Below are 19241 nucleotides of genomic sequence, written 5' to 3' on the forward strand. Positions count from 1 at the left end.
CTTTCATGGAAACTTCCATTTATTTATTCAACATTTAGCACAGTAGATACTCCAGTATTATCAGAAATTCAATTGGGATAAAGGTCCCAATTTGTGTCTAGTACCATTTTGATCCTCAAAATGAACATTGGACACAGATTACTTAGGAAAGAGGTTATACTTTCAAGAAAAAAAAGTAATTTCTGTGCTACATAAAGACTTTAATGTCTGAAAAATAATGGAACAGTTTGCAAATCATTTTATCAAACTAAAATAACTTTAAAAAATGTTTGTTCATTTATTTTGGGAGAGAGTGAGAGAGGGCAAGCATGAGTGGGGGATGGACTGAGAGGGAGAGAGAGAGAGAGAGACAGAGACAGAGAGAGACAGAGACAGAGAGAGAGAGAGAAAGAATATGAATCCCAAGCAGGCTCCACACTCTCAGTGCGGAGTCCAATGTGGGACTTGATCTCATGAACCATGAGATGATGACCTGAGCTGAAATGAAGAGCTGAACACCCAACTGAGCCACCCAGATGCCTCAAACTAAAATAACTTTCATATCCCAGTTGTCAAAAATAGAATAAAACTATGGTTTGATCTCATTTCAATATATATGTAAAAATCATAAATAAATATAAAACCAAATCCAAGTGTATAATAATATAATAAATTCAAGGTTAATATCCAGAAATCTCTTAATATAGGGGTGCCTGGGTGACTCAGCCATTTAAACATCTGATTCTTGGTTGGCTCAGGTCATGATCTCACAGTTCATAGGTTCGAGGCCTGCATCAGGCTCTGTGCTAACAGCATGGAGCATGCTTGGGATTCTTTCTCTCTCCCTCTCTCTCTGGCCCTGTCCACCCCCCCCCCCCCCCCACACACACACTCTCTCAAAGTAAATAAACCTGAAAAATCTATTAATATAGCAAATAAACAGGTAAATACAAAACCCTATTTGATCATCTTGATGGATATAAATGATGACTTGATGGAATTCAATTTTCTTTCTTAATAAAAACTTAGTATTTTAGACATGGGCCAACTTGATTTTAAATGAAACTCTACAAGTATTTCCAGAAAAGTCACTTTAAGATTACTTTTATCATCATCATCATCATCATCACTATTATTTAATAATTATTTTTCTGAAATATCCAACTAATAGTCATAATTTTTTAAGGATGCTGAAAATCTGGTTTGTGATGATGGGATGTGTCATTTGTTATTCCATTGAAAACTGCATCCTGGAGAATAGTTAAGGACAAGGAGAAATGCTAATGATATACTATCAGATAAAAGCAAATCTCACGGCAATATAAATGATCATATAAATAAATTTTGTATACGTGTAGCTGAAACCACATCAGAATGCTAACTGTAGTTTTCTTTGTCAGATTTGTTTTTGAAGTATTTAAAATTTTCTTAATCCTGTACATATTTTCTATAATAAAACTATATTTTTGATTATAGAAATAAGGAAAAATAATTAAATTCTTCTTAACTGCCCTGGGGTGAAGGTTGATATTTTTGTATTCTTTCCAATGATTAGGAGACTACCAAAGAAGCTGAAAGGTCTAGGCATTTGTTGGTCCCAGCTTTCTCTAAAGCCCAAGAAAGGTAAAGAACAGTCAATGGATTGGAAATTTGCTTGAGTTTTTCTGTTGTTTTATTACATACGCTAATTGATGCCATTTAACATTCTGATTTCAACCAGTCAATCCACAAATATATCCACTCTGAAAAGACATACTGACACTGTCCAGTTTTTGCAAAGGGACACTAGAGCCCACTATTTAGAATGTAACCAAGGTTAGCAATACAGTCAGGCTACAACAACAGTAGCACATAGTAAAAAGAAAGACATAGTGCTAGAATTGCAAGACCATGGGAAAAAGGGCAGGGATTTCTGTTACTTTTGCTTACTTCTCTTTGTTCGCAAAAAGATAAAGTTTCAATTTCTTGGCTCCCTGAGTTTTTTGGTTTTTTTTTTTTTTTTGTCTCCCCAAAGGACCTGTCCTTAGATTACTTTTCACCACTGGGCACCACTTATGTAAAGAAAGAACATCTGAGACTCATGGATCATGTGTATCTACCTGTCTTCCCCTGTACTTGTCAACAGAAATTTGTCTATAAATCATATAAATTCAGCCAGCATTTCATATTTTGCCCCATGAGCCTCTTATATCAGGCTACATGACATCTATCCTGGAAGGCATCCTCAGGAGAAAATTCCTAGCACTAGGTATTGAATTCTAGTTCCAGACTGACTGTCTCCTATTGTTATAAAGCAACTTCATTCTTCACAATATGAAACATCCCTCACAGGAGATCCCCAGTGCTTGTATCAGCAAATAAGCCCTTTGCGCCCCAAAAGGAAATAATAAATAGGATGGAATGAACAAAGGCAAAGGCCAAAAAAAAGGCAAAGACCCTTTCTCGTTTTTCTACATGGTATTGAGAATTATCCTGTTGTTGTTGTTGCTGCTGCTGTTGTTGTTGTTTTTTCCACTGTGGAAAACAAGTGCAATTTTCTTTTTTTGTTCCTGGAAACAGCAAAAGTATGTAGCTCTTATCTAGCGGGAACTTCTATCTAAGCATTAAGCTCAATCCTGGAATTGATTCACTTAGGTCATCCTGCATGCTCTGACCATCTATAAGGCTGTGCTGTGGAAGCCTACTGTGCTCTAATCCTTTTATCCTTTTGTCTGGACTGCTGATAAGATTTATTTATGAAACAATACCACACCTTAATGGAAAGAACACTTGGCTTGGAGTCAGACAACTTAGAGTCCAGTTCAGTCTTGGCTATGTGGCTTCATAACTATACAGATCTCGGGCAAGACACTTAACTTGCCTGAGCATGATGTGTCATTTGTAATATTAGCATAATAACACCTATTTTATAGAACTGGTTTGAAAAACTCTATGTGATATGTGATAGTCATTGGCATACACAAGTGGACAACACTGGTTAATTTAATCTAGTCTCTCAGGCTGACACTCCCCCTGCCCCACCCGCCTTTTTCATCCTAAGGAGAAATGAATATTGTAAAATGATGTTCATAGATATTCAAGATACTTCTTTGATTTAATAGTTCTTTTTGTTCATGTTTATTTTTTTCTTGTTTTTTAATTTAGAACTTTTCAAATTAATAAAAGAAAAAAGATTGAGGAATAGTTATAGACTGGAATGGAAGAGACAAGGGATAAATAACATGTATATACAATGTGGGATCCTGAAGAGGACCCTGGAACAGAAAAAGACATTAGTAGAAAATTTGTGAAATTTGAATAAAGTCTATAGTTAATATACCAATGTTAATTTCTTATACTTGATAATTATACTATGGTTCTGATGTTAACATTAGAGGTTAGGGAAGATACATAAGAGAACTCTTTGAACTAATTTTGTAACTTTTCTGAAAGTTTAAAATCAGTTCAAAGTGAAAAGTTTTAAAAATATAAAATTTATGATTTATCATTTCCATTTCTCCTTCTCTTTCTGAAACAAATCTTTACAAGTCTGCAATGCTTCCTATTCAATTCTTTGTGTAGGATTCTTACCTTCTCCACACACAATAGGTAGTGTGTGGCCTGTTGAGACTTCGGTTTTTAAAGGGATGTAGTTTAGACACAAGCACACTAATCACTATGTATCATTCCTTTTTCTAGTATTTTACCAACCTCTTTGTGTCTAGATAATAAATTCATTGTGGCTGCTGTTTCTCTAGCTAGTTGATGTCTTTACTCTCTTCTTTTTGAGCTATGGGATCCACTGTTAAGAACCCCACCATTTCAGATTACTCGGTGGGTAGTGTGAAGGGGAACAGACCAAAGGTAAGACTGTCATTCCTACTCAAATGTTCTGTCTTGAATTTGTATCAATAGCAAATAAATGTGTGTCCTCTAATTTCTGGGCCCTGAGAATGTCCAGAGGATCTACACATGGCTCTGATAGCCAATTTAAATCCTTCTTTGTTTCCTTCTAGGGGAATTTGTAATCCCAGAAATGATTTAAAGAGTATTTTTAAATTGTATGGAAGGTGGCAGTAGCTCTCAAGATTTAGAGATATTGTCTCAAAGACCTAATTATAGTTTAACATACTAAACAAGAATTTGTTTTTAATAAATTAAAAATTTCCTTTACTTCTTTTTAAATTTTCTGGTTAAACCATTCATTTTTTAGTAGGATGTTCTTTGACCTCCATGTATTTGGGGGCTTTCCAAAATCTTTTTCTTGTGGTTGATTTCAAGTTTCATAGCATTGTGATCTGAAGATATGCATGGTATGATCTTGATCTTTTTGTACTTGTTGAGGGCTGATTTGTGTTGCAATATGTGATCTATTCTGGAATATGTTCCATGTGCACTGGAGAAGAATGCATAATCTGCTGCTTTAGGATGAAATGTTCTGAATATATCTGTTAAGTCCATCTCGTCCAGTGTGTCATTCAAAGCCATTGTTTCCTTATTGATTTTCTGCTTAGATGATCAGTCCATGTTGTAAGTAGGGTATTAAAGTCTCCTACTATTATGGTATTATTATCAATGGGTTTCTTTATGTTTGTGATTAATTGATTTATATATTTGGGGGCATAAATATTTACAATTGTTAGCTCTTCTTGATAGACTCCTTAATTATGATATAATGCCCTTCTTCATCTCTTGTTACAGTCTTTTAAAAAAAATTTATTTGAGAGGGAGAGAGAGAGAGAGAGAGAAAGAACAAGCGGGGAGGGGCAGAGAGAGAGGGAGATACAGAATCTGAAGCAGGCTCCAGGCTCTGAGCTGTCAGTATAGAGCTGGATGCAGGGCTTGACCCACAAACTGTGAGATCATGAAATGAGCCGAAGTTGGGCATTCAACCAACTGAGCCACCTAGGTACCCCATAGTCTTTGTTTTAAAATCTAGTTTGTCTGATATAAGTGTGGCTACTCTAGCTTTCTTTTGACATCCATTAGCATGACAGATGGTTCTCCATTCCCTCACCTTTAATCTGCAAGTGTCTTTAGGTCTAAAATGAGTCTCTTATAAATGCAGCATATAGATGGATTTTTTAAGTCCATTCTAATACCCTATGTCTTTTTTTTTTTTAATTTTTTTTTAATGTTTTTTATTTATTTTTGGGACAGAGACAGAGCATGAACGGGGGAGGGGCAGAGAGAGAGGGAGACACAGAATCGGAAACAGGCTCCAGGCTCCGAGCCATCAGCCCAGAGCCCGACGCGGGGCTCGAACTCACGGACCGCGAGATCGTGACCTGGCTGAAGTCGGATGCTTAACCGACTGCGCCACCCAGGCGCCCCTACCCTATGTCTTTTGATTAGAGGATTTAGTCCATTTATATTCAGAGTGGTTATTGAAAGATTGAATTTAGGCTATTGTGTTACCTGTAGAGTTGGTATTTCTGGTGATATTCTCTGGTCCTTGGTAGTCTTTGTTGCTTTGGTCTTTTTTTTCTCCACTCAGAGAGTCCTTCTTAAAATTTCTTGTAGGACTGGTTTAATGGCCATGAACTCCTTTAGTTTTTGTTTGTCTGGGAAAGTTTTTATATCTCCTTCTATTCTGAATGACAGGCTTGCTGGATAAAGGGTTCTTGGCTGCATATTTTTCCCATTCAGGACATTGAGTATAAGGGGGCTTGGGGGACAGGCTACGTGGGTGATGGGAATTAAGGAGGGTACTCATTGTGATGAGCACTGGGTATTATATGTAAGTGATGAACCACTGGGTTCTACTCCTGAAACCAATACTACACTGTATGTTAACTAACTTGAATTTAAATAATAAAGTAATAAAAAAGTAAATTAAAAATTTTCTGGTTAAATAAAACAATACATACTTATTGCAGAAAAGTGGGAAACATGGAAAAACCCAAATGAAGAAATTAATCCATAATTTCAGTTGTAATTACTAATATTTTAATATATTCATATGTATGTACCACATATATTATAAACTTGAAAGCATAGTGACTTTTTAACCTACTTTCTAAAATAATTGTATATTTTGAATTATCCTGTGTCATTTTTTAAGGCAATTGTAACTGATGTCAAAATATTTGCAAATGGGAAATAGGAAACGAAAAGTAAATAGAGAGTTAAACAGTTATTCTTCACTTACCTTTGACTTTTGAGAGTAATGACAATGGAAAAAGACTGGGATCAGAGATTCTCTTCTTCACTCCCTCTTTTTAATGAGCAAAGCCTAATTCCCATAATAGACCTTCTTTACTTTTTTTTTTTCAATGTGGGACTTGAACTCATGACCCTGAGATCAAGACCTGAACTGAGATCAAAAGTTGGATGCTTAACCAACTGAACCACCCAGGCACCCCCTCATTATAGACCTTTCTAAGATGCCCTTTTTATAGAATAGAGGAGTCATTGCAGTGTAGTATATTTTTCCTTGGTGGGATGGGAAAACACAAGGATGCAATAACCAAAGCTATGGGTGCCCAGCCTTATCTGAGTGGCCAGTACACTACTTCCATTGCTCCCCAGCTGCTTCCTCTAACTCCGTTTCTCCTCACAACTGGCTCTCTGGCCCTGCCCTAGATCTTATTATTTTAACTTCATGCATATTTATATTACCCTACACCTTTAGAGTGTATTTATTAGTAGGAAGGTTGTGATTTTAACAGACTTGTTTTTTTTTATTAAAAAATTTTTTAAATCTGTATTTATTTTTGGGGGTGGGGGGTGGGGATGGATAAAATTGGTGAAGGGGAGTGGGAGATACAAGCTTCTAGTTATGAATGAATAAGTCACGGGGAGCAACGGTACAACATAGAGAATATAATCAGTGGTACTGTAATAATGTTATATTAGCTGCCTTTTTTTTTAAAATTAAGATTTATTTATTTTTGAGAGAGAGAGAGAATCAGAACATGAGTTGGGGAGGGGTAGAGAGAGACACACACACGGAATCTGAAACAGGCTTCAGGCTCTGAGCTGCCAGCACAGGGCCTGATGTAATAGTGTTATACGGTGACTGATGGTAGCTACACTTGTGGTGAGCTAACACAATTTACAGACTTGTTGAATCATTATGTTGTACATCTGAAGTAACATTGTATATCAAAACCATACTTCAATAAAAAAAAGTAGTAGCCAACAGTACTTTAATAACATTGTAGACATTTTTTCTGTTTCTTTAATTTTATTCCTATTTGAGATCCAATTATATGAAAGACCTTTTACATAATGTCAACATTGTATGGATATGTAGAGATGAAAAAGGCAAGGGAGTGCTTTCAAGTAGTTAATTACATGAACAGGAGATATGGCAAAATGAAACTTGTTCCATAGGTTTAAAAACACAGAGCAATAATTTTACAGTAATTTTATGCCTCTATAAATGTTACTATGTGATATTTCTTTTTTTTTAAATTTTTTAACGTTTATTTTTGAGAGAGAGACAGAGACAGAGCGCAAGAGGGGGAGGGACAGACAGAGGGAGACACGGAATCCGAAGCAGGCTCCAGGCTCTAAGCTGTTAGCACAGAGCCTGACGTGGGGCTCTAACTCACTAACTGCGAGATCATGACCTGAGCCGAAGCCGGAGGCTTGACCGACTGAGCCACCCATGTGCCCCTCTTTTTTTTCTTAAGTTTATTTATTTATTTTGAGAGAGACAGAGACAGTGCAAGTGCGAGAGGGGCAGAGAGAGAGGGAGACAGAGAATCCCATGCAGGCTCTGAACTGTCAGTACAGAGCCCACCATGAGACTTGAACCCATGAAACCGTGAGATCATGACCTGAGCTGAAACCAAGAGTCAGATGCTTAATTGACTGAGCCACCCAGGTGCTCCTCTTTTTAATAATACCATTTTCTTATAAATGGGTTTTTGAATTTTAAACCACTTACATTTCTAGAATTAACGCCACTTAACTGTAATCTCTTGTTCTTTTTTTTTTTTTTTTTAAATATAACACTATATTCAATGTTCTAATTATTTTTTAGGATTTTTTCCAACTGTGTTCATAGGAGCTAGGTTCTTAACCTTTTTTTTTTTTAATTTTTTTTTCAACGTTTTTTATTTATTTTTGGGACAGAGAGAGACAGAGCATGAACGGGGGAGGGGCAGAGAGAGAGGGAGACGCAGAATCGGAAACAGGCTCCAGGCTCCGAGCCATCAGCCCAGAGCCTGACGCGGGGCTCGAACTCACGGACCGCGAGATCGTGACCTGGCTGAAGTCGGACGCTTAACCGACTGCGCCACCCAGGCGCCCCTCTTAACCTTTTTTTTAATGTTTATTTATTTTGAGAGGTAGAGAGAGACAACTGTCTCTCTCTGTCTCTCTGAGAGACAGAGACAGCTCCACACTGTCAGCCTAGAGCCCAATGTGGGGCTCCATCTCGCAAATTGTGACATCATGACCTGAGCCAAAATCAAGAGTTGGTCTTAATTGAGCCACCCACTTGTCCTTTAATTCTTTTTTTTTTTTTTTGAGTATTCTTTTTAAAAAATTTACTTATTTTTAATTTACATCCAAGTTAGTTAGCATATAGTGCTATAATGATTTCAGGAGTAGATTCCAGTGATTCATCCCCTGTGTACAGTACCCAGTGCTCATCCCAACAAGTGTCCTCTCTAATGCCCCTTACCCATTTAGCCTATCCCCCCACCCACAACCTCTCCAGAAACCCTCAGTTTGTTCTCCATATTTAAGAGTCTCTTATGTTTTGTCCCCCTCCTTGTTTTTATATTATTTTTGCTTCCCTTCCCTTATGTTAATCTGGTTTGTATCTTAAATTCCTATGAATGAAGTCATATGATATTTGTCTTTCTCTGGCTGGCTAATTTCGCTTAGCATAATATCTTCTTTATTTATTCATCCATTGATGGACATTTGGGCTTTTTCCATACTTTGGCTATTGTCAATAGTGCTGCTATAAACATGGTGGTGCGTGTGCCCCTTCGCAACAACACACCTGTATCCCTTGTATAAATACCTAGTAGTGCAATTGCTGGGCCGTAGGGTAGTTCTATTTTTAATTTTTTGAGGAATTCTGTTTTCCAGAGTGACTGCACCAGTTTGCATTCCCACAAGCAGTGCAAAAGAGATCCTTTTTCTCCACATCCTCACCAATATCTGTTGTTGCCTGAGTTGTTTATTTTAGGCATTCTGACTGGCGTAAGGTGGTATCTCATTGTGGTTTTAATTTGTATTTCCCTGATGATGAGTGATGTTGAGCATTTTTTTCATGTGTCGGTTGGCTGTCTTCTTTGGAGAAGTGTCTATTCATGTCCTTTCGCCATTTCTTCACTGGATTATTTGCTTTTTGGGTGTTGAGTTTGATAAGTTCTTTATAGACCTCGGATACTAACCCTTTATCTGATATGTTGTTTGCAAATATCTTCTCCCATTCTGTTGGTTGCCTTTTAGTTTTGCTGATTGTTTCCTTTGCTGTGCAGAAGCTTTTTATTTTGATGAGGTCCCAATAGTTCATTTTTGTAATTTTTCTTTTTAAAGAAAAAGAAAAAAAACCCCATATGTTACTTATTGGTATACAGTTTATACTGACCTCATAAAAATGAATTAAGGGAGTTTTCTATTTTCTATCTGTGAATAGATTATGTAGAATTTAATTTATTTCTCCCTTATAAGAGTTTAAAAATTCATTGAGAAGTCATTCTGGCTGGAGTATTTTCTAGGGAAGATTATACTAATGGATTCACTTTTAAAATAGATATAGGGATTTCTGGTAGCAGACAAGATGGAATAGATACTTCTCTCTATTTTATTAAATACAGTGAAAACTCTGGACATTATGTGTAAAAAAAACATAAGAAGACTCTGAAAGGTGGAGAGAAAGAGACCAGCTAGGGACTTTGGGATCTAAGGAAACAAGAAGCAGTGAGTTTCCTGGGTTTTATTTTTGCTTTCTATATATCCCAGACTGAGTGCTAGATAAGCCTACAACTTGGAAACACCAATGGGAACAAACAGAAAAGCACAAGAAAATCTTACTCTAGTGGAACAGAAAGGGGTGGCTTAGCAAGACAAAAAACAACAGCGGTAATTGCCTATTCCAGCCAAACACGAGAGAAAAATACTACAGCCCTACTTCCCTACTTCAGCACATATCAAGTGGGGAGCCTAGATTTTAACCTTCTTTCATCTGCTCTTTCCCTCCAGATAGACTTTCAGAGGAGGATTAGTGGAAAGTCAAGGCTTTTACCACAGCCCTGTAGTAACAAATCTTTCTATCCCCACTGTGTCATAAAGTCCGTGTGAGGAGACTAAACTTTTGCTGAATCTGGCAAGAACGAGGTGATGATTTCCTTCTGTAAAGGGCGTGGTGTTAGAGGAGTCCTGTTAAAACAGAAGGTCTGAATAAGATCCAGACTCTCATAGTACCTAAAATATCCAGGATACAAATGAATATCACTCCTCATACAAAGAATCAGGTATCTCAATTTGATATAGGACAATCTCCAGATACAACAAAAAATGAACAGACATTGAAATTATTTGACAAGGAATTTAAAGCAGCCATTATAAAATATCTCAGTGAGCAATTATACACATACACTAAGAACAAATGAAAATATAGAAGACCTAAGCAGAGAACCAAAGTCTCAGGAAAGATATAGAAAACAACAACAACAACAACAAATGGAAATTTTAGAACTGAAAAAAAAGCATAATGGAAATAAAAAATTCAGTGAATGGTCTTCACAGCAAAATGGAGGGGGCAACATGTAGATTTGACTTTTGTAATGGGATGTAGAGAGAGGTAATCATCATTAGGGGCGTTAACCCCAGATATTAAGACCCTAGACATTGCTTGCTATTCTTGTAATGGGATGTAGTACCTGGCAGGGGACTAAAATAATTTATGGGATTTGAGGAAGAAGCAGACATAGTTCCTGTAATGAGGAGGCCTCAGTTAGTAAACGCTGAATTAAATGAAATGAAAAAGTGGGAAGTTGAGATGATAGACCGTATCTTGGAAATGTTGAAGAGCAGTACTAGATCATGAAACCCTATAAGTTCATGTTAGTTTCTTCTTACCATATATATCCTGGAAAGGGAAGAGGGTTGTAGCTGTAGGTGATATTTATGCAGTGGCTGGGTACATCTGAGACAACAGATATATAATCCTGTATTGACTAGAATGGTTTAGAGAAATACACTAAATATTCTCTTTTTGAGAATATTGAAAGTTTAAAAAATAGTACAGTCTTGGGGCATCTGGGTGGCTCATTTTGTTGTGTCTGACTCTTGATTTTGGCTCAGGTCATGGGCTCATGGTTTGTGGGATCAAGCCCCACGGTGGGCTCTGTGCTGACTGTGCAGAGCCTGCTTGGGATTCTCTTTCCTCTCTCTGCCACTACACCCCTGCCTGAATGTGCTCTCTCTCTCAAAATAAGTAAACAAAAAGTTAAAAAAAATAAAAATACTACTGCCTCACAGTATTATTGTGAGTAGTACTGCCTAGGCACCTGGATTCTGTACTCCCTCCAATGCCTAGGAATGGTGCTAGGTGGTGCAACCTGGGCTTAGACTGGATTTCAAGCGAAACCTGGCACAAGAAGTTAGGGTTGCCAGGTTAGCATATGAAAATAGATAATGCCCAGTTAAATTTGAATTATTTCTGAATGCTTTTGCACATGTATACTGGGATAAAATAAACATATTACATAGGAAATACTTGTACTAAAAATTATTTGTTGTTTATCTGAAGTAAATTATAAGTATCTATTCTACGTACCTCTTTAATTGTAAGTATTTTTCTTCATTTAAAATTTCTTTGTTTTGTATAATTTCCTTATAAAACTCCTTGCATTTGCAGTCTATCTTGCATTTGTATTGTAACATAGCTTTTATCTTGCTCACATCAAAACTGTTTAATTCTTTTGTCCACTGAGCATTAATGAGAAAACATGCTCAACATTTGCATTATGAGCCAGTATACTGAAAAAGTACTTGTATAAAGTTAAGAACTTTGGGAATTGCTCTTCAAATTTGTATTGTTGCAGTATATAATACCGTCTTTCATAGTGTAAATTGTTTTCCCATTGCTCAGGATTATGTTGCATATTTCACTCAGCGACTTTTAAAAAATATTGTCCACTGACAAAAAAGAGTGTTGTCAAATTTTGTTCCCTTTATAAGACTTCTCACAATGGTTTCCCTTATTTTCATGCTGGAAGAGTATTTCATAACATTCATATAAAATGATTGAATTCTTCAAATGTTGGTACTGATTTCAAAAGATAGGCATAGCAAATGTCATAATAATCTCAAGTTGGAATTTCTTTTCCTGTTCATAAGTAAAGTGTGGTTTGCTCACCTCATGGGAATTGTTGATCTCTTCTGCTCCATGTTGTCTCATATGTGTAGGCATGACTGAACAATAGATTGGTTAAGTTTGGCGTATTGTGTCTTGGCCATTTTACCTGCTAGCAGTTCTAAATTTGCTCTTCCCAGAAGGTGTAAAGTCAGAAGAATTATTTGTTTTGTGAGTTACATTTAATTTTAATTGTATTAGGAACTTTGTTTTAATTGCTTCTAGGGGACTTCATCCCAAAAGTACTAGAAAGTTTCTAAATTCTAACCAATCCACATTGTGAACTTTAAATTACTTTTGGGACTAGAAAGATCCTCAAAGCAGCAAAGACCGTAAGCTGCTTTGGTGCTCCATTGGCTGTTCCTTTAAAGGCTCCTCTACTAGTTAAGTGACTGTGAAGAGATCCAACTTTCATTTTTACTGGAAGTCAGTTCTGTTTTTCCACTGGTTAATCATTTTGTTTGTTTGCTTTTGTTTTGTTTTTGTTTTTACTGTAGCAATGGCAACTACTTGGTATAAATGAAAACTGAGAAACAGATAGTTCTTTTAGTTATATTATTGAACTTATTGAGAGGGAATTTATGAGACTAGCAATCACAAAAAAGTAGGACTTCTGTTTCTGTCATTTTGATATAAAAATATTCTATATTCTAGTGAAGTGGGGATATAAGTAATTATAACATATTACCGTGCTTAAGAATATTTTGAGTGACCTATCCCTCTTTATTATGGGCATTCTGAATATGCAGTGAGAGTAAGATTGGCAGAGAAGCTGTTAGAACAGAAGCTGATTTCTGTGCAAAGAAAAGATAATATGTATTTTCTCATGCCTGCAAGTAAAAGAGTAAATCCCTCATAACTTAAATTTCTTAGGTTATACCTTTATTATGGTTTGTAGATTGAGACATGTGCACTAGAGTTTTTCTGAGATCAACCTGTAATTCATTATATGTATTAGGCAGGACAATAGAGTTACCTAGACATCCCAATTTGTGCTGAAAAAGACAAAAAAGAATAATTTAATCCAAAAATTTGTTTTTTGACCATTAGTAATGCCTATAGTTAATATTCTTAGGGTATTACAGGTATACATTTCTCCCCAGATTAGAATTAACCAAAAGTTCTTTTTCTGAAGAATATATCTTTTTCATCTTGTTTTCTAGCCACAAAATTCTGAGGTTAAATTATCATTGCAGCAGGACTTACATACAGTATTTTGTTTTAATAAGTGAAGAACAGTGATTTTTGTTGAGGGTAACATATTGTGTTCTGGATTGTTTGGTAAAATTGTTATGGTGACATTGCATTCAAATTTCAAATTTATAATGTAAGTTAGATACATATTTATAAACCAGTTGTATGTGTTCTGAATCTCTTTTCTAACAAGGTCTTTTTTTGTTGTTTTGAGCCAAAGCCTCCTTCATGAGATCTAAAAGTCTATAACTGAGCTTAGAGGATCATAACATATTCTTATGCTATCTCTCTATCCAGTCATAAGTCTGTATTACCCATAAGGGAAGCTGCTTAAGGATGCAAACACCTCTTGCAAACACTGCTGTAACAGATCCACATGTATTCTGGCTGCTACAGAATTCATTTTGGTGAAAGAAAATATTAGCATGGGAAAGACCAATCAGTCTTCTGTGACAGAATTTGTCCTACTGGGGCTTTCTGGCTATCCAGAGCTTGAGGCCATTTACTTTGTGATGGTGCTGTGTATGTACCTGGTTATCCTGCTGGGAAATGGAATCATCATCATTGTAAGTGTCTGTGACTCCCACTTGCACACCCCCATGTACTTTTTCCTCAGTAACTTATCATTCTTGGACATTTGCTATACCAGTTCTTCTATTCCCCTATTTCTCAGCAGCTTCTTAACTTCAAAGAAAACCATTTCCTTCTCTGGGTGTGGAGTGCAAATGTTTCTCTCCTTTGCTATGGGAGCCACAGAGTGTGTCCTTCTGAGCATGATGGCATTTGACCGCTATGTGGCCATCTGTAACCCTCTGAAATACTCCGTTATTATGAGCAAGACTTCATACATGTCCATGGCTGCTGGGTCCTGGATTGCAGGGGGTGTCAATTCTGTGTTGCAAACCTCTCTTGCAATGCGGCTTCCTTTCTGTGGGGATAATGTCATTAATCATTTTACTTGTGAAATCTTGGCTGTCTTAAAATTGGCTTGTGCTGATATCTCCATAAATGTTATTAGCATGGTTATTGCTAACGTGATTTTTCTTGTGGTCCCAGTACTTTTCATTTTTGTTTCCTATGTTTTCATTCTCTCCACTATCCTGAAGATTCCTTCTGCAGAGGGGAAGCGCAAAGCCTTCTCCACCTGCTCCGCCCACCTAACTGTGGTGATTATATTCTATGGAACCATCCTCTTCATGTATGCAAAACCCAAGGCTAAAGACTTTTCTGGTACAGACAAAGTACAAGTCACAGACAAAATCATCTCTCTCTTCTATGGAGTTGTGACACCTATGCTCAATCCCCTCATCTATAGTTTGAGGAACAAAGATGTGAAGGAAGCTGTGAAGAATATGCTGTGTCAGAAATGCTCCTCAGAGGGAATGTCAATGCTTTAAACAAATTCCTTTACTCTTAATGCAGAACTGGATCTCACCTGTAGGTTCCAAACTAAATATAAGGATTGGTGGTACCATTAACTCCTGAAATTCTAATTTTTCTGTTCCTGATATTTAAATGTGAGAGAAATGTAGGGCCTACCTCTTCCCTTCATGACTAGATTAAAGAAGAAAGGGACAGCAATTTATGGGTAAAAGGATTCTCATCCAAACCATCCACTTTCTCATGGATAACATAATTTAGTTTAACTCTGGAATAATGGGTTCTGTAATCTTATGTGAAAGGAAATGCCATTTTGTTGTCTTAACCTCTTATCTTCTATGTGCATTGGTTTTCTAGTCTCCTATCTTTCTTAGGAAGGTAAACTAGAACTCAATGTAAATAATTACTAATGGGGTGGCCTTCAATCATATAAAGGAAAAGAGTGAGCTTTTTAGGGTATTAGGTACCTAGCCTGTGTATATGCCATAGAGAGACAAGAGTAGAAAAATGAAGCTGTTTTTCCTAGGTCTGACTTCCTTTTGGCTGCAAACTGGCAGACACACTTCTGTGAAGAAGTGTCTGAGGGAATGTGTGTCACTATGCAGGCACCCCAGCTGATTAAGGGCTTATCATATGTTTCAATAGATGAGTAGTGGCATCTGAATGAAAACCATTGTTACTGTTAATGACTCAAAAATTAGCTTCTAAAGAACTTGTTCATATAATTCTCTGAGAACATGGTAACAGTGGGTTTAAAGTATCACAAATTAGGTATCTTTTCAGTTAGATGAATTGCCTGTAGAATAAGAGCTTTCTATTCATTCATTCAGTCAGTCATTTGTTCTGCATTAAATTATTCAAGTAATCAGTATTTACTGAATATTTTGTCTCAGACATTATGCTAACTATTGGTGATATCAAAAAAACAAACACATGGAGACAAAATCCCAAACATGATCAAGGAGTGCATAGTCCTGTGGTATACAGACTGACACTTAAATTAAGAACAAAAATATTAAAGACTATTCACAACTTTCCCCTTCCCCTGCCTTCTGAGCTGGATCCTTTGTTTGCATTCATAGTATGTTGGATTTTTAAGGGGCTGAACAGAGTGATGGTGAATTGGAATAGTTTAAATGGGGTAAAGTCATCTTCATATAAAAGGGCTTGGACCATCTCTAGGAAAGACAAAAGAGGACCGTGAGAAAGAGGGGATAATGCAATGAGGAAGAAAGAGGTGCATGTTAGATATTTGGAACATAGATATGGGAGATATTTAAATAGAAACCATAAAAATAGAATCAGAGAAAATAAAGAAAATGGCTAAATAGGAAGCTTTGGTGCTGGTGTTCTGTGATCCTTCCTCTGTGTCTCTGTCTTGAAAATCTTAGTAAAGATATGCAGTATCTTTTAAGACATTTAGTGATAGATTCCATTTATAGTCTCACCATGCTGAGACTGGCTGTTAAGATTGGTGACCTTAAGTGGTCACAGACTTAAGTGAGTCACAATTATAATTCAGTGTGTTAAGTGTTATTAAAGGGGGATAGGTAAAATTCCCCTAGAAGAGAGTCCTAGGAAGGGGTTTTCTGCATGGCTGAGCTAGGAAAAACAATTCTCCTAGTAGTCTTATACAGAAGAATGTTTCAGACAGAGAAAACAGCATATGGCAAGATATGGACCACCATTAATAAGAGTTTTGATTAGTTGGAACTTGGGTTAGTGACAGAGGTTGGTTAGTGACAGAGGAGAAGATTGGAAAGGCAGCTTGGAGCCAAATTGTGGGGGCTTCAGATACTAAGATAGAAAGTCAATATTTCTGTAGGTTTGTTCTGTAGGTTTGCATTTCTGTTCTCTGGAGCCCAGGAGAGTACATCATGGCTCCACACAGATGAGTACATTTCAAGAAGTCAGGTATTTTTCCATAGTGAAAAATCTTCCCAGCCCTTAAGTCTGAGAGAAAAATGCCTCTAATTATGTACCATTGTCTGTTTTGCTGTACATTGAGGGTGGTATTGTTTAAACACTTCACAGGGTAAAAAAAATAAAAAATAAAAAAAATAAACACTTCACGGGGTGCACAGAGCCAATTTTATTCCTCAATGCAAGCTTCTTCCTTTATTCTTTACTTATGTTTCTGTTCCTTTCTTCTAAACTTGGGTTTAAACTTCACCAGCTACTTAATGTGTGTTTTTATGTAATTGACTAATCCCTATGCTCTTCTCCTCTCAACTGTTTTGTACTCACATTGTTCTCTATATATTTATTTGTGCTTGCCAATATTTCATATATGACAATGTAAAGGACATTGCAAAGAGATACGGAGTTAAATAGTGTATGGCCTTGGACAATCTCTGAATCCATTTATTCTCTGGAACCTTAGTTTCATAACTAGTAACATCCAATTTGAATGGGTCACTTGGTCAGTATGAGGTAGCTATCCAATGAACTCCTTTGTGTGAAAATCCTTTATGTTGGAAATTTTAAAGTACTAGAAAATGAGAGATATCATTAAATTATGATTTTATCCATTGGTTTCTCAATAGCAGGGACTAGATCCTCTATTTCTTCTATATCTTACTATAGCCTAGTAATATACCATGGTTTCTGTAAGTTCTTTTAGGTCTGTTACAGGATCCCAACAAATAGAATATTTATTGTTTAGCTGATTGATTTATTGAAAATTGGCTGATTGAACTTAATACAGAACATATCAGGGAAGGGATGCTCTTGTCATGCTAACGTGAATGAAAAGATAAAATAATTGAAAATAAAATCACAGACACAGATGCTTCTGTTGAGAAAGTGAAAAATTTTCTCCTACTGAATAAAAGAAGTGAATCTGTGCATTCTGTCAGATATAATTTGATTCTATTTGCTATTGGAACAGTTTATGATACTTTCAGAAGAAAAACACTCAAAAGTGACGTTCAAGACATATTTTTTCATTCAAAAACCCAAACCCCTAGAGTGTGCAAAATCCATGCATTTTACTAAGGAATGGTAAGTAAAGACAAATAGGCTTTGCATCTTGCTTTTGAGTAGTGTTCCATTCAGTGGCAGAAATGGGGTAAAATGAAATAAAACAAGTACATATTGTGATAAAATTTATGATAATACTAAAAACAGTAAAATCACAGTAAAACATCTTCCAGGAATAAATAATAAACATTTTACCTGGTTCTGAAGGATAAGTAATCTTTTTCCAAGTGGAAAGTGGGGAACGGATATTCTAGGTGAAGCACACAACAGAACAACATTTTCAAAGGAAGACGTGGACTTACTCCATGAGATTGTTGAAAGGAAAGAGTCAGAACAAGATTTAGGTGCTGTATTTAATAAGATGTCAGTAGGGATGTATTTTAACTATGATTGAATAACTAGAAGGACTAATAAGATGGACCCAATATAAAGATTATGTAAATTCAGAATTGAGGCTTCTTTTTGTTTCCACATAGTTAAATCCCTTAAAGTCCTGCTAGGCTCCAACACTTGTTCTTTTTTTTTTCCAACGTTTTTTTTTTTTTTTTTTTTTAATTTATTTTTGGGACAGAGAGAGACAGAGCATGAATGGGGGAGGGGCAGAGAGAGAGGGAGACACAGAATCGGAAACAGGCTCCAGGCTCCAAGCCATCAGCCCAGAGCCTGACGCGGGGCTCGAACTCACGGACTGCGAGATCGTGACCTGGCTGAAGTCGGACGCTTAACCGACTGCGCCACCCAGGCGCCCCTACACTTGTTCTTAGAAGAGGGCCACACTGCTGTGGCTTTCCTGTAATTTTCTTTGGAAAAATCTTCCCAGGAGGGTAAGTCCAATGGCTTCTGCCCAGTTCTACTCATAGCCATGCTCCTTCTGTTTTAACAGTGTTAAGCTGAGGCAATGGTTATGGACCAATAGAGCATAATTAGCCCCTTTGTCATACAAAAGGACATATCTAATATATTAATAAATGACATAAATTGTTTTAACAGATCCACACAAATCACTGGCCTTATTAGAGAACAAAATGTAGTAGCTTCAAATGAAGACAAATTTTTGGATTGTCAATTTTCTTCTAAATTAATCTGCAGTATCCTGCCTCACAAGATGCCATATGTATGGAATGAAAATGCATCATTTATCCACAGACTGCGATTTATAAAACAAGCTAGATATCAGCTCTTGGGATTTGGACTTCTTAGTGGAACACATGGTAAAGAAAGCCTCCTTAGTCTTCTGTAACATAGGCCTCAGTGGTATCAAGGGCCAAGGGCCTAGAGCCAGAAGGAATAATTACCGGCCTTTCAGTGGTAAAATATACCAGTAACACCAAAGGAATGTGTTATTTTAAATTGTATTGATGACATAATCTATGGTGATCATATAATCTGATTTGCA

The 19241-nt window shown here is 36.6% G+C and overlaps 2 protein-coding genes across 3 annotated transcripts in view; both read left to right on the forward strand.

Annotated features, from left to right (window-relative positions):
• LOC131491562 (olfactory receptor 13C9) overlaps positions 1-19241 on the forward strand; it is a 244472-nt gene that overhangs the window by 110080 nt on the left and 115151 nt on the right. The window contains exons 3-5 of one of the 2 annotated variants that reach the window (XM_058694694.1): positions 1535-1602; positions 3749-3822; positions 9747-9849. The exons of the other annotated variant lie outside the window; for it this stretch is intronic. The gene's annotated coding sequence lies outside the window, so the exon portion shown is untranslated. The remainder of the gene's footprint in view (positions 1-1534; positions 1603-3748; positions 3823-9746; positions 9850-19241) is intronic. 2 annotated transcript variants of the gene reach the window in all.
• On the forward strand, positions 13909-14880 carry LOC131491555 (olfactory receptor 13C7-like). The gene has a single exon (XM_058694687.1). It carries the CDS (start codon positions 13909-13911, stop codon positions 14878-14880), a length of 972 nt encoding a protein of 323 aa, XP_058550670.1.

Source organism: Neofelis nebulosa, chromosome 12 (genome assembly GCF_028018385.1).
Source record: "Neofelis nebulosa isolate mNeoNeb1 chromosome 12, mNeoNeb1.pri, whole genome shotgun sequence".
Taxonomy (NCBI): domain Eukaryota; kingdom Metazoa; phylum Chordata; class Mammalia; order Carnivora; family Felidae; genus Neofelis; species Neofelis nebulosa.

Bases quoted from the DNA above. Each gene is read 5' to 3' on its own strand.
- LOC131491555 (XM_058694687.1), top strand. From the start codon at position 13,909: ATGGGAAAGACCAATCAGTCTTCTGTGACAGAATTTGTCCTACTGGGG.